General features: G+C 41.8%; 1 protein-coding gene across 1 annotated transcript in view; it reads left to right on the forward strand.

Moving 5' to 3' along the window:
• grik4 (glutamate receptor, ionotropic, kainate 4) overlaps positions 1–21,216 on the forward strand; it is a 130,005-nt gene that overhangs the window by 96,657 nt on the left and 12,132 nt on the right. Inside the window, exons 10-12 of the mRNA XM_029517000.1 lie at positions 9,561–9,668; positions 15,911–16,114; positions 18,424–18,537. Coding sequence (XP_029372860.1) covers positions 9,561–9,668; positions 15,911–16,114; positions 18,424–18,537 — 426 coding nt within the window. The remainder of the gene's footprint in view (positions 1–9,560; positions 9,669–15,910; positions 16,115–18,423; positions 18,538–21,216) is intronic.

Genomic DNA, 21,216 nt, shown 5'->3' on the forward strand with positions numbered 1-21,216 from the left:
GCTCGAAGACTTGTAGTTATGAGTTGTGAACGAATCACTCATTTCTACACTGAGAATGGGCAGCAGCCATGACACAAGTGAACGAGAGACTCAGACCCAAAGTCCAATCTGTGTGTCCTCCACAGACCAGAACCCCCCCCCCCCCCCCCCCAGAGACACATCACTACAACAGACACACTGACCAGCAATAGAAAAAGGCAGAAATTCTCTCACTTACAGCAAATTGTTCTTATTATCAAGTCCACAGGCGCTCTACAGGAGTTGGTGCTGAAGAGCAGATTTAGCTCAGACATTTTAGCACGTCCTAATGTCCTAATGAAGCTAGAACTAAGCTGAACAGCCATAAATGCAAAACAAATATCAGAAAGGCAGGAAAGAATTTGAGGCTATGTACTACTGACAGAGGGTTACAGTAAATCTACCTGTTGAGCCTGAAGCAGCACATTATCATTGTCTCTGTTTTATGCCTTCTTCACATTCTGCTCCCCTAATTCTACTAAAATAACTTGAAAAAATCTGTTTTTGAAATTTTTACTCTTTTTTCCCCATTTCTTCCACTAAAAGTAATATATATTCCTCCTTAGGCATATCCACAATCTTCCCAAACAACCCCCTGGCAGATTTACTGAATTAGAAAGCAAGTGTCCCAACTCATTCTTTTTTATCACGGTAGAATAAATTTCTTGCAGCATTAGGAGTGAATTATCTAAATACAAAGAACTGATTAAGTTTCTATCTCAGGTAGAGAACATTCCAGCCATGTTCGACAACACAATCAAAATCTTTTTCATCACTTTGCCTCGTTTCCTATATTACCGCTGTTTAGGAGCAGCAGCCGCAGCTCAAACTCTTTGTTCATTTTATGCAAATAAGCAGAGTCCTCGATCGCACTGCACTTTCTTTAATCTTGGATATTGATTTTTTTCTTTTAACTTGTTTTACATGTTCTCCCCTCTTTACTTTTTTATGTTCCCATAGTGGATCTAAGCAAAGAGATCTGAGCTAAACTGTTAAATTACCCAAACCTGCCCTTTGCAATTTCCTAACTTATGTGAGCACTGACAGCAAGAGTGCTTTTATTGTGTCTGCGCTGGCAACAGCTTATGTTTTCAGGTTGATGTCAGGTTGACCAGAAGTGAAATCTTTTCTTAACTTAACTTAATATCATTTTAAGCGTTTCCTTCTTCACGATCACATGTAATTCTCCAAAGTGTGCCGTACGTCTTGGTGGAGGTGGAGCGAAGGGATGTAGGTGGTGAAGTGAGAGCACATCTGCCTTCCTGTATCTGAGGGAAGGCTCAGTACCTAAGACATCATGGACACACTCTGGAACACATACATACTGAAACACTTCAATCTGCATTAAAATGATTTCAGCTGCGTTATTTACACAACTCTTCCTCCAGTTAAAAGCCGAATGCACTAATTCAATTCCCTTTTCTTTTTTCGATTGCATATTGCCAGCACTGCTCCAATGTTTCATACAACAATCTGCTTATTTCCTTCCTCCCCCACTCTTTGCTCCCACCTCATCTCTGAAAACACCATTACTCTAGCTGCCCCCACTACTCTGGATGCAGATGCACTCAATTCAGCTTCTCTGCCGCTGCAGCAATGTGAAGGAAGGAGGGAGGGGAACGGGCAGGTAGAGCAAAGGGGGGAAAAAAAGGAGGGAATGGAATCGGTGCGCAGCAGGTCGACAGATTCAAGACGGCCTCCACCCTTTCTTCTTCCTTTGAAGGATATTATCATAGGTGCCCGCTGTAGCTCAGCACATCACGACACGGCTTGGATCTCTTTCTCTGCCTCGGGCTCCAGCAGAGATGACTACATCTTAAGCGGGAATGTTAGACATACTGGGGCTAATACACAAGAGCTGCTGGTTGAGCTACTGGCTCTGAGGTTAGAGTGAAGTTTAGAGACTCAGGGCGTCGTGTACAGCTAAAACATATTCAAATCTAATTAGTTTTTTATTAGTGTTATAGGTGTGTAATTGCAAATAATAATAATTAAAATTGCACATTGACAGTTTTAATCAGAAAGATGCTCCAGATGGCCTCTTAAAAACAATGTGTTCTGGTGTTACACATAAATTCCTAGACACCAAATTAAGTTTTGCCATGATTCATTTTATATGTGTCGTTATCAGTGTTAAAACTTAATGGGGGTTCCAGGCGAAATTGTCCGGCAGAATTCATAAAACGCTTGTGAAATTTAAACCCAAGAAGAAAAAAAAGGCCCCTGGTAGCACCCTGTCTGATAATCAACTACAGAAGTATACAATATCGACTGTGAGGGGACAAACACTAGAATGGAAAGCAGCAATTTGCCAGCAGGGAAAAAGAAATACTAGTGTTATAAATTCACTGTTTATTTGCCTGTATGCAATGCAGCTGTATTATTTCATAGTTAAATAAAATTGTCCCTGAAAAGTTGCAGAGCATCTCAGAGGGTCTGATCTGAAGCCTGCAGGGGGGGGAAGGCTTTTTCTCCTTCCTGGGTTTTTTATTTGTATTTCATTTTGTTGAATATTTTATCCTGTGCAAGCCATATCCCAATAACAATATTCAGAAGTGCATCAGGACTGAGTGTTACAGTGATGCTTTTTTTCCGGGTTCTGCTTCTCAGAGCTGGTGTGTGTTCATGTTTCAAGACACTGGAATGGCAGCGTATTGCAGAAGCTCGCTTTAACTTCTAAAGACCATCCATCTCTTTCACCTTGTTTATGAGGCGTCTTCCTTTTCTTTTTCTTTTTTTTTAACCCTATATCATTATGAAGACTGAAGGTGCTCTGTGCTTTTTCATTTAGATTCAAGTATTAATTGCCTGGAAGCAATTAGTGTATGTCATCTCCGCAAACAATATTTTATTTCTTTTTATGTTTCAGCCCTCCCTGACATAGCTCCTTCTTTTATGCTACTTTAATCTCGCTGTTATTAATGTATACAGAATGTATTTTTCTTCATATCATGCAATCAAGAAAAGAAAAGCTTGTGTGTTCCTTGACATTTAGTCAGAGCATAAAATCCGCTTGCCGTCCCGCTAATGACAGAATTGCTCAGTCGCTGAGCCGTGGGTCGGTTTATGAGTGGCTTGGTCTAATCTAGCACACAAAGCTGCCTCTGCTATAATTTCACTGAAAGCTTCATACCATCCTGGAGGTCAGAGGAGCTATGAATTCTGAGAAGAAACAACTTGTCTGCTAGCAAAAGGCTCGACTCACTTTTATCACATTTCTTTTCATTTCGTTTTCTACAATTTGGGTGAATAATAATCACAAATTTAATTTCATGTATTGCTTTTGAAGTATGCTTAGAATGTCTGGCTTGAAATGAAGGGGTTTCATTTTAATTATGAACCTGTGTGTGCATATATAGGAAACTATTACCTGACTGATGCACACACACACACACACACACTATAGAAACACAATCGATTTTAGCTGGGGTGGAACAGTGGTGGGGAGTAAGTCAGCAGCACGATAGCCCTCCCCCACACGGCTGGTGGGGTACATTGTTTACAAATCATTATTTTGACATATTCTCCCTCAAGATGATAGTACATTTCACTTTTTCCATGCATCATGGCAGAGATCCATTCATCTTGGAGGAACTCTTAAGTTGGACAGAGGCAAGTTTTGATTCAACATCCTTCATCTGAGCATATACAAAAAAGATAGTAGAGGCAGTGTGAAGGTGTTGTGCGCATTTTCTGCCGTCAGTCAAAACAAACTGTAATGAATTACAATCGATCGTGATCAAGAAAAAACAATCAATGGGGCTGAATCTTCAACCTTTTTTTATCATTCCTGTGCTGAATCTATGGCTCCATATTGAAATTCATGTTGAATTTCTTGATGCAGGGACTCACATCTCTAGTCGACACACACCGACTTCCACTGTGTCTCCCATTCTCTCCTTTGTTTGGTCTCTCAGAGACTTACAGCAGTCCCCTTTCCTCTTTTGTTTTTCTCAGTTTGCACTTTGTAGGCTGGAGATGGGGAATAGATCAAAAGCAGAATGGATGAGCTGTTTTGCAAGATCCCCCAGTCTTAACGGATTTCAAGGCTGGGTGAGACTGTATGCGTTGCTTGGCTGAGTGTGTGTGTGTTTCTGTAAGTGTGCGAGTGTTTGAGTGTGTGTGTATCTGTAAGACATCTGTACATGCAAATTTATGTGTATGTGCCTGAGTGTCTCTGTTTTGCTCTTTCTGCTCACTGCCAATGCTCTCAGTAAAATGTAGCTACAGAACAACCACAGATGCAGTGTAACCTTATAGGTACAGTATAGTTTCTGTCTTCTGAGACGGACTCATCCTGACACTGTGTTTTCTCCAGAAGTCTTATTAGACGCTGTAAAGGACTCAATTTAAAGTCACATCCACAGTGAATATCTCTAGTGTAAATACCAAGCAGTTTTTTACCTTAAAGTGTATAAACTGCAGAATGTTTACGGTGGACTGATCAGTATATACTGTGTCTGTTGGAGCTCAAGAGCAAGCTGTATTTAACACCTACACCAGGGCCCGCTATCGCACTGAAGCTTTACTGATGTCCCTCTTTGTAGGTCCGAATGAGAGCATCTGCCAAATGGCTAATGGTAATGTTATGTAAACTGGCTTTGGGCCGTCCCCAGGGTTTGTCTCCACTTATTTCATTACCAAACGTGGAGACATTTGGACTGTCTGTAAAGGACATGCTTAGCACTGACTGCAACTGCAAGGGCATCTATTGTTTGTGGTCTTCTCTCCGGGGAGGCTGCACTGGGAGAACATGCAGCGCTGACTGCAACCTCATCTTCAACCCAGAGTTTGCGTCTCATTACGACTTTTCGACAAACAATTTCATTATTCGCCATAATGCCGAATGACGAGTGTGCTGCCTCCCTTTTGAATAAATTACCAACTCTGCAGCACCATGAGGTATTTGCTTGTGTGTGTTTATCTGTGTGTACAGAAGTAACACAGCTGACATCATTTCTTCAATTACTGTAAAACAAGAGACTTTAAGACTATGTGGGTTAAGTGTTTCGAACTTTGTCTGCCAGTGATTGCAAATGATAGTGGGAATATCTCAGGAATACCACCTGTAACTCCTTTTGTTGGATCTGCGTTAGAGTCACGTCTCTGCTTACTCTATGGCAGCCTCCACCTCCCACGCACCCACCTGTGAATTTCTAACCTCTGAATTTTGCCTACAGCGCCACTCTGATTAGTCTCACTCCTGCTGACGATGAGTCGTATCAGAGAGCTTCTACGAAAAGATAGCCCCATTTTCCCACTCACTATTCCACAGAGGACACATGCATAACAGTTACACAGATAAAGTCATCGTACAGCAGAGTGGGCGCATTCAAAGCATAACTGTCCTGTGTTTATTTTTGCCCAGGCCCTAGCTGCTGATTCAACCAATCTTAATGTCCACTGATGGGTACAAACTGTATCTACTTCAACATTTTCCTCAAGCTAAACTAACACTGTGCTGCTGTAACAGCAGTAAAAGACCATCCTCAGAGCTCCTGCCATATGCATATGGTCAGAAACAGGCATGCACGCGTCCAGCACACAGCCACAAACACACACACACACACACACTTTGGCTCAGACTCATTTGCGCTGCTGTGAAACCTGAATGCTTCTGCCTCGGTGTAAGTGCGCTGTATGACATTATGTTTAATAACGGCAGCTATTGCGTCCCTCATATGTGATGGATGTGTCTGTCATGGCACAGACTCGCCACACTCTATTGGATGCAGAACTTTTTGACAGGAAAATCAGCCAATCCTGATGCTTCAGTGAGCAGCCTCCTTAATCTTTTCCTCATGCTGTAATTCCAGGTTGCAGAATGAACCCTGGGTAATCCCTCAGAGGGTGCGTTCCACTTGTTGTCACATTCTCCCTGTCTATCTCACTTCCTCTCTCCCTCTCTCCAACCCACACTTCTCACTCTTTCTCTTTATTTTGCCGCCACTCTCTCTCTCTCAGTTGCTGTCTCTTCCTCTTATTCTCCCCGCCTTATGTTCTGCCTCCCTAGCTGGCTGCTCCTCATACTTTCCCATTGATTTTCTTTTCGTTGCCAGCCTCAGTAAGTGATTGACATTCTCCGGCATCTTTCTATTCCTCTCCCAGTCTTTTTCCTTTGCTCCTCTCCCATTCCCCAGTCTCCTGTTAAACCCCCTTCTTCTTCCATCTTCCCCCTTTTGCTGGAAAATAAAGAGTGCACATATTCGTTCTCTGGACTCTGTCTGAATTAGTTTTTTAGATTCCCCCTTTTTTTCTGCACGGTTGTTATTCATTGTAATTGCAGCATAAATACCAAATTAATGACACTGCAAATGAGAAACATCAAATTATAGCTATTTATATCATTGTGTACAAACACAATCTGGTGTGTGGCAATTTTTGCAGCTTCCTCTCTCCACGATAAAAGCCTCTAAGCTTAATAGATTCTCGGGTTGTGCTGTGTGTGAATGGGGTTTTATGTAATGGTTCAATGGTTTCACCAGGATAAATGCAACACTCTCTTGCCCTGGACTTTGCACAACCTACAGATTTAATGCAAACTATACTTTGGCGGTAATGACATGTAAGACTGTGGATGTTCTTCCTCAACCATCAAAATGACGACAAATTTTTTATTCTTTCACATATTTGTGCTATTTAATGCATCCCTTTCTCTTTATTATAAAGATCAATAATAAAAAGTGGAATTTGATGTTTTGCAAAAAATGATTTGAACATTAAGAGTTGTACTTTGATAAATGCACACCCCAGCTAATATATACAGCTTCCTTCCTGTTATTCAAAGTGACTCTCAGACAATACAGCTCTATTTTCTCCCCATTTCTGTCGAAAGAGAGTTGACAGCTGCGCCACCAAAGGGCCAATTCCTCCCCCGCAAGCATATGCTTTTTCCAAGTTCCTGCCTCAGCTCCTTCTCTCCACCTCCTCCATCTCCCTCTTGGGCAGGCATCAAGGTGCCACCCTATCCTATTACCCTCTCAGTCACCCCCCTCTCAGGCCTTTGGTGACACCTGCTGAGCCAAAGCAAGCCGCAGACCCCCCACCCTCCTGCCACCTCCACAGGCCCCAACAGCTGATTTTGTACGCTGATTGCGGAACACCATATTTCAAATGTTCTTTTTGGTTGTGCTGCACCAAGCTCACATTTTTTTCTGTTCCTCATCAGCAGCATCAGTGTGGAGTGTGTCTTGCAGGGCGGTTTGGGTAGCTGTAGTCTATTTGCGTGAGCAAGGTGCTGTTCCCCCCCCCAACAAGTGCACCAGAGGAAATGGCAGGCAGGATCTGTTTGATCACACTTTCAAAGGAAATCTTTGAATCTGGGAGCTCTTTTCCTTATCTCTCTTTTTTTTTTTTTTATCTCACATCAGAATTCACCGCCGGTGTTGGGATGTTGGTTAAACAGCTTCCAAGAGTAGTCAGTGATCAACATGAATAAGTTTAAATCTCTTGAGAATTTTTGCAATTTAGCAATGAAACAGTCCATGGTTGAGCCAGGAAAGGTTTGTTTACTGAAGCTTTTCTTTCTTTCAAACTACAAGTCACTGATTAACACCTCATTCAGCCTGATTCTAACCACCAAGAATAATCCCAAAGGTTTCTTAGTATGTAATCAAAGAGCTTGTGACAGAGTTTGTATGAAGTATCAGGGCTACTAAATTTAATGCTATATTTTTCTAATAACCCCTCCCATGCTATATTCATCATAGAGGGATGTTGTTTTTTATGATAACAGATATTATTGAAGGATATGAAGATGTGGTTATGTTTACATAATGAGGTACAAAGTTTGAATGTAAATAAGTAATGTTCCCAGAGGATCCCGTGTCATTTTTGGTTATTTTTAAAACTGGATTTGGAAGAATTAGAAAAGAAAGGAAAATTCACAACATAGCTACCATCCTGTATCTCTCCCCTCACAAACATATGCACATACTTTATACATGTACAGGAAGCAGGAAGTTGTGAGCCTTTGACCCCAGTTATCAAAAGGTTAAACTGAAATCAACATTAAACATGACCACTTATTGCCTGCTTCATGGTAAATCTCCCAACATCACCAGCCAGTACAGCCCGAAAGACAGATGCCTGAAACACAGGAGGGTAATTGTTGAATAGCCAATAGGGACTTGCTCTCTCCTTTAAAAGGTTTGTGAGAACAGAACTGAGAGGAGATATGAATGTCTAGTTTCCTCGCAGAAAACTTAAATCGCAATATGCTGAAAGGAGATTATCTACCTCATCTTAATATTAATGCTGAATGTGCTGCCTTTTCCCTTACTAGTTTCTATAAGACCCTCTAATCTTCACAGGAGCACAGAGGCCAGGGTGACCTCATAAATTATAAACAGCAAATAAAGCAATAATACCCACATAATGAAATAAAGTTTATCAAATCTGAACAGGACATATGTTACATCAGTGAAGGTTATACACACTAAAATGAACGCAGGTCTCATTTTAGCTTTGATTTATCGTGAGACAGTCACTGCCAACACACACAACAGGTTCTCTGTTTGTTATTGGCATTGACAAAGTGAATTCATCACTAATCTGCATCAGCAGCAGAAATGAAATAATAGGTTGTGAAATGAAAGTAGCATGATAAGGAGAAGAAAAATGTTTTGCCGAGAGTTTCCCGGTGCTGTATAACCAGCGCCATATAACTCTTACCAAATAATCACCTGCAAAGATGTATTGAAGTTTTGAAAGGGACTGATAAAGAGAACACAGTACAGGATAGGCAAGGAATAAATAAGAAGTCAGTGGAAAAGTTAGAGCGGCATTCTCATTTCACAACTAAGAAAAAAACCCTTCTTTTTTTGACCAGAACTGCTTTGCATTTTTCACTTTATCCAGCAGTTGAACAGATTTTAATAAGCTCCAAGGTTGCTGAATTTTCATGGCCATTCGAGGAGCAATATAAATCACTCAAGGTCAGATCATGCAAATCACAGGGGTGCTTTTTCCTATCAATGCCATTATGTTAAAATGAAGGGAAGAAAGAGATATGTGCAACTTGAATCTGCAAAATGCTGGTGTTGGCAGAATGTTATCAGTGAGGCTTGACAAACTTGAGCAAATAAATGAATGGAACAGGAGAAGGCAGAGACAGATTGGAAAGGGAGGGGCAGAAAGACACCATGTGACGTGGAGCTGTGAATCCCCACTTGAGCTGTAATGAGAATGGGAATGTGGCTGTGCGCCACAGGATTCGCTGGTAATTGGTTTAATGAATGCATTCTGTTGCCTCTGATTGAACACATGCCCTGTGTTCACTCCTCAAGGAGCCACACATATGTCTCTCTCTCCTCCTGCTGTCGAGATGACTTCCGTTCTCACCTTGTCTCCTACCATGGTGATCTGTCCACTGCTGTGTCTCTGTCCTACGCTGTCTCATGCAAAGGTCGTGCCTCTCTCTCTTTAGCACGGAGAGTGAGGCAATTAAGAACAGATTGTTTCTAGTGGCCTTTTCCAGGTGATGGACTTAGTGACTGATCTGTGTGTGTCTGTGTGTGTGTGTGTGTGCACCTTATTTGCAGATTGGCCTGTGGCACTCAGAACATGGACTGTCCATGGAGAGAAAACTCCCATCAATCAATGTAACAGACACGCTGTTCAACACCACTCTCACCATCACAACCATACTGGTAAGTCCCGCAACATATATGTGTGTATACGATACAACATGCAAACTGTACACATCCACTGCAGTCCATTTATCAGCTCAACTTCGGCTGATCTACATGTGGCTGACATTCTGCAGTTGACAGTCAATTACCATATCAAAAACCCATTTTGTGTTTTCAGAGCCAAACTCGGTCCTCTTGGGACCAGACGAAATGCTGCTGTGCGATTGTTTTGCCCCGAGTACTTCAGAAGAGGCTACATCACAGTGTATCAGCAGGAGATAATAATTCTCCATGTCAGCCACTCTCAGCCTCTGTTGTAAATATAGCTCGTATGAGCGCCTCCCTCACCACCCTCTCTGTGCTACCTGTGACAAGGGATGCTGTTTTTCAGCAATTTCCTGCCATGCTGATGATTAATAATCTATGACTCCTTGAGAGCTTCTAAAATATAAAAAGCAAGATTCTCCTCAGTTTTGTTCAACCATCAATTAGCATCATCAGTTTGTGCAATATAAGAAAAGTAAAGAGGTATCTGAATTATAATCAAATACGAGTACATAATGTAAGATTCAAAAAAATCTATCTATCAATCTATCTATGGTAAAGTGAACCAGTGAACCACAAAATGCTTGAAACCTAAGTATTTATGCTTTTAATTACAACTACAGATACTTTGGCCATTTATCAGAACATTTATCATAAACTGTTCATAGTGACTCCTAATATCACAAAGGGACAATGATGAAAGACTGCAGGGCTCTAACCTCTAATAGGACAGAAAAAACAGCACCTTTTATTTTGCCATTCATGTCAAATTGTGCTTTGTGTCCTTTGATCACAAAACCCAAGTTTCATTTTGAGAAATTAAGACCAGTGACTGAAAGCACGTAAATAGCACAATGTACTCTTCATGCAACGAATTAATAGAGCTGATCTCTTAGGTATTTTCTAAACCTGTTGAGCAGAATATAAAGCTTTTGATAATCTTAACATTTTCTCTTCTATTGTAGCTTTGATGTTGCTTCTATGGTGGCATGCCACTGTAAAATGTCACAGGGGATCTGAGCTGTACTGAAACAGCATAAAGTCATTTGCATTCTCTGGCTGTTCTGTGCACATCATTCCTTTGTTCACACACAAACAGTCAGATGCACAAACCCCGCACTTGCCCAGCTCCTCCCCCTCCTCCTCAGATGAATCAGACGATAAGACACAAAGTAGGTTGTAAACAGAGGCAATTGGCCCAAAGCGTAGCGTCGAGTGGCTGGCTTATCAGCTGTGAGCTCTGAGAATGAGGGGAGGACATATTGCCATATTTTGCCACTGAGCAACTCACTGATCTCATTGACATTGATTGGGATATAGATGGAACAGCTTATTTCACACAAGAGGGGAAAGACACAAGGGGAGGGTGAAGATGTGTGTGTGTGTGTTGAGTACAATGTTTTCACAACAAATAGGGTGTGAAAGAATGAATTGGCCAAGCACAGAGCTTTGATTTCACTTTGGAGATACAGAGTCCCTGGACCAAACTTAGGAAGCCACCAAGGAGCAATTTTCAGTGCCTATCACAGCTCATTCATCATGGTGTGATTGCTGTGCCGGCATTATCTCGCTTGTGGGCGGCAGACGAGCCGTAGCTGAAAGCCTCCATAAGAATTCCTTACCTGTACTACAGGCCTGCAGGCCAATATGTGGAATATGTGTTGGTGCGTGTGTGTCTGCACTTTGGAGTATTTATGGATACACGCTGAGGATAGAAGCCCTAGTGTGTGTTCAGCGTGTACGTTTGTGTTTTTGTGGACTCTTAACATGTTCACCGGGCTTTTAAACAACAATTTCATTATATCCCCATAGGACGTCACCTTCCCACTTTAATTTTACAAACAGTGCCAGAAAAAATAAATAAATAAATGAATCAGTTTTCACAGTGTATGATGACTTTACTGCATGGCCACAAGCCACGTGTTTCTAATCCCCAATTGAGTTTCTCAGAGGCACTGTTAAGGTCTCAGTGAAATATTGTCTTTATACCCTCAGCAGCTGCACTCATGTAATAGAAAAAAATCACATTCTTTGTGTGCTCGAGATGATTCACTTGGTTGTGTTGTTCTACATTGTGTGTATTGTGGCAGCTCTCTGTTGTGGAATAAAGTTTAGAGCAAAAGTCAGGTAGTAGAAAGAGTAATTTGGTTTCATTGCTCTGTTCCATTGCTTTCTGATCTCAGGTGGTTTGCATTCCTCTTATAACAGCCTGATTTTCACAGCTACAGATCTTCTCAAATGTATTTTCCTCAGCAAAAGATAAAGGGACAGGAATCCTGTTACCTTTTAAGGAGTCCTCCCATCTGATATATGATCGCAATGTGAAAGAAACAACAATGAAAATTCCTAAACTTGTAAGCAGGTATTTCAGGGTCTAAGCAGCGGAGAACCAAAAGGCGCTGAAGCCAAGCTGAACACGGCTCGAACAGGTCAAGGGTTTGTTTGTGTTTGCAGGCTCAGACACAATCCCAGACGACACTTTTGTTCCCAGACAACTCGCTTTCACACACCTTGAATCTTTTCAACTTAAGTTCTATTCCACAAGTCCACTAATGCCACATCCTCTGAAACACATTTACAATGCACGCTACAGATACACAATCCCCACGCAGTGCACTCACCGAGGTGAAGTAACAACAGCCTAGAGGTTTGTTGTAATGTCACACATTTGAGTGAGATATCTTTTCACTGGCTTGATGTAAACAGATATGGTTATTATACTACAAGCAAATCATTCATTAGCCTCTTAAAATAACGCTCGTGCTGAAAGAAATCAAATGGAGCAGAGCTTTACCTGTAGGAACATTACTCTTTAGTGGCGGCCTCCTGCCATTAAGAGGTAATCATGCTCTCTCAATATTTAAATCCTGCCCCTGACCCATTTTTCTTGTTAGTGCCTGAAACCTGATTTTAGTCCCTTCAGTAAGAGCCATTTTCCTCCTTTGTCATCTACCATTCTCATGGTCGTTCTCTTAGTTCTCCTGAAGACTACCCGTGTGTCACTGAGTGCTCTCATATCCACTTAGATACATAATGGCGAAAATTCAACAGTGCACAGTGTTGGCTGATGAAAGCAGACAGAGCAGCAGATTTACTAGCACATGGGAGCACAAAACTGATGCATTAAATTGAACATCACCTAGTCCTTTTTCTAAGGACCTGTGTGTCATTGATAGACTTCCAGCGGCTTTTCCTCGGACAGGACAGCAGAGGCTCATGAGAGAATTGTTCCAGTTAGCTCAGCTCAGCTGTGATTATCACGTTCTTAAGGATAAGAAAACAGGTGAGGAAAGCAAGGAGGTGTGTGACGACATCTTGAACACACTGAGGTTTTGAAAAGGGGAAACTCTGTGGTGTGTAAATTTGAATGCAGAAAACACCCTTGTGCGTGTGTGTGTGTGTGTGTGTGTGTGTGTGTGTGTGTGTGTGTGTGTGTGTGTGTGTGTGTGTGTGTGTGTGTGTGTGTGTGTGTGTGTGTGTGTGTGTGTGTGTGTGTGTGTGTGTGTAAGGATGTTTCTTCCACCAAAGTTATCAGTCCACAACCAGACTCTTCATGGCCTGGGAATAAGATGCTGCTTTAAAAGACTGCATTCCTTTATAGCTTCAAACTCATTGCTTTTATTGCTGTTTTGCTGTGGTGTGCAAAAGAAGGTAGATGACATTTCCTCGAGATTTAGCCTTCATGGAAGACAGCGCTTTCATATCCCTGTGTAGGCTTTTCATACCTTCATATATTTTCATATGATTTTATTCTCAACTCCATAGAGGTTTCCGGTGGGAGTGGTGACAGTGTTTGGTGGAAGTTTTTGAAAGAGGACGAACTGCAGCGCATATATTAACTTTTAATAGCAGTTGTCTTTCCATCTCTGCGACCCAGATCTAGTTCATAGATGTAGACAGTTTTGACTGGACGTTCGTATAGAATAACTGGAGCTCAGAGAGGTGGATGGAGGCAAAGAGATAGCAACTGAACAGAGGGAAAATGAGGAGTAAGTAGTAAGCAGTTTGGCTTAGTAACAGTCAAATGGTGTCTGAGTTATTGATTGCTGCTCCGCTTTTACTGGTGTGATTGATGTTTGCCAGTCCTAGTTTTATTAGTTTGTACTTAACCAGGTCAGCAAAGGGGATGGAGGGAAGAGAAGTTACAAAGAAACAATATTTTCTAGCCTCACTGTTAGATTAAAGCTTCCTGAGGATGGAAGCTATTTGTTTTCAGACTAAATATAGAGCACTTTCACAGACATAAATCAACAGGAGGCAGGAACATAATGTATTATTTTTATGAGTTTGACAAAAGCTTATATCCGTTGCTTTTCACATTGCTGGTCTTTGGTTAAAGGTGTCAAGCTGCGACGTGACAGTGGCAGGTTTCTGAATCACTTGATTTCTTCCCAGCCTGCCAAGTCCAGCTTGCATAATGTACGTAACACCAAGCTCTGTGAAATTATGGAAATGAAAGGAAACGTGTAAATGTCTTACTTTGTCTGGCTTAATTACAAAATGCCACGGAATGTGAATGAGAAATTTCCACGTCCAATGAGCTTCATGTAAGCCGAAACATAGAGATGCATGTTAGGTTATGTCAGTGAGGTGATGCTTGTGTGCTTCTGTGAGATTAGTTATTGTCATTTATATTAGAGTCATTGATACAGCAGGTCTGTTTAATTGATCCTGGTTATGTGATTATAGATACAGAGTTACTCAGAAAATCAATAACAAGCCATTTTGTTATTCTCTCTCATCACATCAGAGAAGGAAGGTATTGTTTCTGTTGTCCAGTGATGCAGTAAGAAAGCAAAAAAAAAAAAAAAAAGCCCCTCATTGTGCACCAAGTGCACCAAGTTTTCAAATGGGTCCAATTTCAGTGTAGCCATTTTTGTGTTTCCTTGTGTGGCGACAAAATAATTTCCCTTCTATTCCAGGTCACACAACATTTCTGCTTCTCCTGTATTATCCGGAAAGAAGAAATGTTGGTTTTGAATGGCTTTCCCACATGACCCTGTGGTGAATTAAACACACCCTGCTGTAGGCAGCTACACTGAAATAAGCAGCTGACAGTCTCTTCAATAAGTTTGTGGTTGCTTTAAAAAAAAAAAAAAAACACACAAAAAAAAAAACAGTATGAAACTTCTCCAATAGAGGCAATTTTATTTTCCTTTTCCTTTATTTATTTTTTAAAATTGATTTTGCCTGCGCAAGAAAAACACCTCCACTTGTTAATCATTGTTATCTGATGTCATGTTGCCAAAGTAAGTTTGTTTTAGCTGGATTCACGAGCAGGAAGCGGGAAGTGCAGGGATAGTGCAACCACAAAGTGGTACATAACACTGTCTTTTTTATGATATAGTGGAGCCTGAGCACGCAGCTTTGACAGTTGCATTCTTTGAAAAACAGCACAGCAAAGGCGGGTCCAAAATACATCACTGTGGGGGCCTTTAAATCTTCCCATAACATCCCCTAAATGACAAAACAAGACATAAATACACAGACATCCAAACGGAGAGTAGGTTCTCTAAAAGACGGGCTGTAAATAGGTGTGTGTGTTTATGTGTTTGTGCATCCATGCTTATTTTTTTCCCGTCTACTTTTTGCTGGATATAACAGATTAGCACATGCAGCTGTTCCTGATTTTAGTGCCTGGCTCTGCCACAGATCTACAAATCTCAGTTTTCACTGGAGGCAGTAAACTTGATGTGAACTATGACCCCAGAAGGACATGTGGGATCCCTCTGCCAGTTTTACTGACTGCCAAATCTTTGGTTAGGTTCACGCCAGCAGTTTAGTATTATACTTAAATAAATTAGTGACAGCTGATTTCAATAGATGGGTTTAAAGAAGAGTTACCAAAATATAATAACCCAGTCAAGGTCTGTTCACCTTTATGTCAAAGGAAAAAAACAAACAAACACAGAACTGTGCACTTCCCATAATGCACCTGAATGTCCACATCTTTCTAAGTCCAGGTCAGGCCGGATCTGAAACACATTAATGTTAATATCAGAGTTGTTTCTCAGACCTTTACTCGCTCTTCACACTAATGGAAGCTTTTTTGTATTATTTCCACAGGCTGGCTAGGACGTTCTGTGAGTTTGATGTGTAAATTCAATGCAGTTCCTTATTTAAATGGAGATTCACTATGGCTTGTCTTTTATGTAAATGTACAATATGTCGCTGTCTGTCGCTGTCTGAAATGTGAACTGTAATGTGTTTTTCAGGAAAATCCATATGTAATGCTGCGTCAGAACCATCAAGAACTGGAGGGCAATGACCGCTACGAAGGCTTCTGTGTGGACATGTTGAAGGAGCTGGCAGACATTCTCAAGTTCAAGTATCGCATTCGGCTGGTGGGCGACGGACTGTACGGAGTTCCTGGAGCTAATGGAACATGGACCGGCATGGTGGGAGAGCTCATCTCAAGGGTAAGTTAATAAGCACACGTACAAACTGTGGTGTTGCCCGCAAACAAGCCAAAAACATAAATTATCCAATTCTGTGTAAACACACCAGTATCCAAAGCATTTCCTGGAGGCACTCGCACATAAATACACAAGCACAAAAGTGCTTAGCTTACATGCAGTCACAGCCAGCAGCTTTCCTTCGTGTCACACGCTCTTTTGTCATTCAGCAGTAGGCCTTTTAAGCTTAAACATTTCATTTTCCTGAAACATTCACAGTTTGTTGGTGACTTGTTTCCTGTCAGCTCCTCTCTTTAAGCCTACTGAACTGACCTAAACAGACTTGGCCCGTCAATCCGTCTATGTTGCTGATGTTAAATCTCAAAGTGAAACGGGCCAAAAAGAAACACGTGAGGGGCAATGATGGCGTGAGGAGGAAGAGGAGGGAATGTAGTGTGGAGGGACTGAGTCAGTCCTCTGTGGTGATCTGTCTTAATTCTGCAGGCTGGCAGAGGGCAAAGTCATCAAGTATGTAAAGCAAATGTCTGCTCTTGTTATTGTCATAGCCTTCCACCACCCCTCGTCCAATTCTAAGTTGCCTCTGGAAGAACACCCTTCAGCAGAGCTATAGCTGAATGTAACATGAATTGCCTGAATTGGTGAGCGGCAAAGTAGGCGGGCAAAAAGTCGAGACGTGCTTGAAACTGATTTTTTACGGGACGTGGGAGTTCCAGAGAGATGATCAACAGTGGACAGAAAGGCTTGAGCTTGTTTGGTCAAAGGCTTAGAATAGAGTGAGAAAGATGGCGAGAAGAGTGAAAAAAATTGTGAAGGAAAATAAAGAAACAGCCAGGGTGGCGAGTTTAATGCATAAAGTTAAAGGAAATGAAATAGGCATGAGGTGCAGCAAAGAAGGGCAGCCTGAGGTTACTCACATTACAGGTGCTTCTGTCCATGCCAATAACATTCAGACTGGACAATATTTTACTGTACAATGGTGATTAGTTTGATGCATTTTACACAACCTGAGCTAATAATAAGTCAGATCAGGAGGAACTCACCAAAGAATGTACAATATGTTTCTTAATCCACACTGCTGCAGAGAACAGAGGTATACAGCATCTCCAAAGACTGCGCTCTTGAAGTAAAATACCTAATGTTTAATTCATCCCTCACATTCACAAGTTTTATTTTGTCCTTTTTTACTTGGTTAGCATGACATGATTGAGTGCAATTGGGAACATGTATGATGCAATATTCCCAGCATTGCACTGTTTTTATTTCACTTGCACTTGAGGCATAACAGCGGGCAGGCAGAGGAATCCTGTAATCAATATTAATATGCTATTGTCACATAAATATTTCAGCAGTTGTTATAACTGTGTGTTCATTTTTCAAAGGATCAGGGCCTTGTTGAAATTGCCTCGATGGTCGTTCCCTCAGACTTTCAATGACAGATGAAAAAAAAAAAGCAAAGACAGCTGATGATGGAGGGTGCGTACAGTGTGGCGGTCTAGGTGGGGTTACAGAGGTGGATGCTTGGATGTAATGCAGTAGTTGAAGCAGAGACGAAGTGGGAATGGGGCTATTAGATGAGGATATACGTTATCTAAAGGTTGAAATAATTATGGGAAAAATTAAACATCACAATAAATAAATTGGCTAGCAAAAACCCTCTTTGTCTCTCTCTCCTTGACACAAGAATGAGTGGTTTGTAGATTTTGAGTGGCCCTTTCCTCACTCTCATCCTCTCATCTCCCCAATCCTCTTAGTTTTCCGGCAGCAGACCAAAGCGGCCTGCTGCTGCTTTTACTCGTCGCTCTTCAGGGAGATGAAATATCCCTTGCAGTTGCACTTTGCTGGCCCCTGTTATTAGCGGGGAGCCATCCAGTATTCACTGTACACAGAATACATATACAATGTGTGTATATGTATGTCTGTGTGTTGCAAAGTATGTTCCATCAGCAACTGCTTTGTCAAGTGATTTGTCTTGACAGTGCTCCCTCGGTCAGCCACAATGGTTACACTGAGCTCTCTTGTGCCCTAAACACACACACACACACACACACACACACACACACACACACAGACAGTGCCAATGCTGGATTATCCCCACCACAGATAGCGCTACTGGTGGACAAAAAGGCATTATTAGGGTATTAACAACTAGTTGCCCAACTCTTATGTCATCCTTCTTTTCAAGCTATGAAATCATTGGCTATGTCATTAACCTCTGTTAGATCCCAACAGCTGTGTTCAGTATTCTTTTTTAGTGTGAGTCTTGGACTGTGTGATACATTGATATGTGAAACTAGTCATTATCTGTGTTTTAGAAAGCTGACCTGGCAGTCGCAGGCCTCACCATCACAGCAGAGCGTGAAAAGGTCATTGACTTCTCGAAGCCTTTCATGACCCTCGGCATCAGCATCATGTACCGCGTCCACCTGGTGAGTTACCCCCAAACGAGCCCTCCCACCCACTGGATCCTCGCACTCAAGCTAAGCGGTGAAAGTGGCTTTGGTACAGCTTGAGGATATACCACAAAAAGCTCAGCCATGTCTAATGGCTAGAAAAGAACTACTAACCCTTCTGGTCTATAAAGTCTCTCTCTGTTAGTCTGCCCAAATCCCTCCATAAAATTCCTTCCTCTACACCTCCCAGCTACTCCATTTTCCCCTCACCTGTCTGTTTTCATGGCTGTACTGTACTTCCTCTCCCTGATTTCTTCCTTTATGCTAACCTTTCAGTTTTGTTTTGTTTCCTTTCTGTCTTCCGACATCCTTCCTCTTCTGTCCCTGCAGTCACAGCTTTGTAACAGTGTCCAGTTCTTTTCAATTCTCCTATGTTTGCTCATTTCCTCCTTCTGTTGCCATGCCCCCACCCCCATCCTCCAGGCACCAGATGGCCTGTTTTATAGTGTGAACTTCCTGATGAATATGGCAGTTTCACAGTAGTGTCCTCTAATTGGGCTTGGTGATCTTATTCGCACAAGCAACACACTCCGTGCTCAGTAGAGAGCAACCCAAAGTAAGAGACAGTGAAACACCAGCAGGGCAGGTGGAAATGAGCCGGTGGGCCATTAATCATCAACCCCCACCACCACCACCACCACCACCAAAAAAAAAACAAAAAAAAACAAGGTGACCCAGCAGGGCCCAATGTGGCCCTGACCATAGGCTCCACAAGGTGCTCTGTCACATGCACGAGCTAACATTAGTATAGTACCCCAGAGGGGCGTTCACTTCCAGTCCAGCTTTCTCGTAATCCTCAGTGGTTCGTGCCTTCCCGTTCACTGCACACAGCACTAACAGGTGTAACACTGAGGGACTCAATAGGGCGCCAACAGTTTGGGAGAATCAATCGATGCTCGTTGCAGGTGCAATGTTAAATGGGCTACTTTGTAGCCTATCACCTCTGATAGGCGAGGCGTGCCGGCGGGTGGCAGCAGGAGGAGATGATATGGCACAGATGTCACGGAGTGGAATTCGCACAGACTTAACCCAATTGACTTCCAATTCCTGGCTAAGAGGTCAATAAGAAACAGGCAAAAAAGAGAGTTATTGTTCAAATTCTGGTACAAATTGCCTGCAAAATATTTAGCAGACCTAGACATACAGAACCTATCCCTAAAACTCAGAGGAGAAAATCCAGTAAAAAGTGAACCAAAGATAAGATTCACCTTTACGGTGATTCAAGTGCAAATAAATGTTACTGTCTGCTTAACTGGAGTCAGATCTAACCACCAATGGAAACAACTGGCAAGAAGCCACAAGATGTTAACGCACCGTGCAGGACCCCGTCTTGATATGAAAACATAAAACATTGTGTTACACTTGACATTGTTTCTTCACATTCCCCAGCTACATAATTCACAAAAACACAGTAACATGTTAGCTTACTTTCGCTAAATGAAGCACATAGAAGAGAGAAATTAGGGCGCAGGAGAAGAGGGACAGGGAAGACTCTTGCCCTATGTCCTTATCTCGCCATTCCTCATCCCGTCTTTCATTTTCCACAGCCCGAGGAGCTGTAGAATGCATTTCCTTAGATTGGACCCAGAACAGCCCTGGAGCATCGCTCTACAATTCAATATTTGAATTTCTGTGACTGTACTTGTTTAGTTCTAATCCACTGCCTATTGATCTGAGGCAGTGTTTTCTACAAGAAGCTTTTCTGCTTGTTTCAAACTTTAAATGGAAATTTCTGTCTAATCAATAAGAATGGTGAATGCAATGAAACAAAGGCACTTGGTGTATATTAATTACCCTCACACTATTGATTATTTATATATAGCCACTGATTTATTTATTTATATCATATATCGCCATTTAGCAACACTGTACCTGTTGTAGGTTTGTCCCTTTCTCTCTCTCTCTCTCTCTCATACACACACACACACACACACACACACACACACACACAGTTCTCTTTCATTGTATATCCTTTTTGCTTTACTAATGAATCTATTTATTTAGGCTATAATCGTCATTCATTTTGAGCCAATTAAGATTGACAATATTTTTTTTCTCAGTAACAGCAAGATAGTAAAATTCATAATCCTGTTTCAACAAAAATTGCTGGGGTACTGCAAAGATATCTCAACCTTTTCTCTGACCTTAAACCCAGTTTAGACCAAAGATAGGAAAACTAAGTAAATGTATTTCCTGGACTAAACAGCAGAAAGATGAGACAGCACTGGACTGCACCTCCACAGGTTCCATTCTGCTTTAATAGCGATCATCTGTCACAGTCAAGTTTTCAATAGCGTGTTCAGAACAATGGCATATCTCAACATTTAATTACCTGTCACATGGTTTGTGACAGTGGTTTACACTACAAAAAAAAAAAAAAAAAAATGACAGGAGACTGGATTCCCTCAAGGGATCACTGCTTCCCTCTGCCTTGTGCCTTGTCTAACAATTCTGTTATATTATTGGGGCACGAGGCTGAAGTATAAAATATAGGAACAAAGCAGCAACAGCTTGCAGCCTACTTGCAGTAGACAAGCTCTGCTTGCGAAGGCTCTCCAGAGGTCTTGCCTGACTCTTCTGTGCCAAGTTATGAATTTGTTGGATTTGTGGCGTTGCACTGTACACAATCATGTAGTTGTGTTATATGGTGTGCCT

The sequence above is a fragment of the Echeneis naucrates genome, chromosome 13 (genome assembly GCF_900963305.1).
Source record: "Echeneis naucrates chromosome 13, fEcheNa1.1, whole genome shotgun sequence".
NCBI lineage: Eukaryota > Metazoa > Chordata > Actinopteri > Carangiformes > Echeneidae > Echeneis > Echeneis naucrates.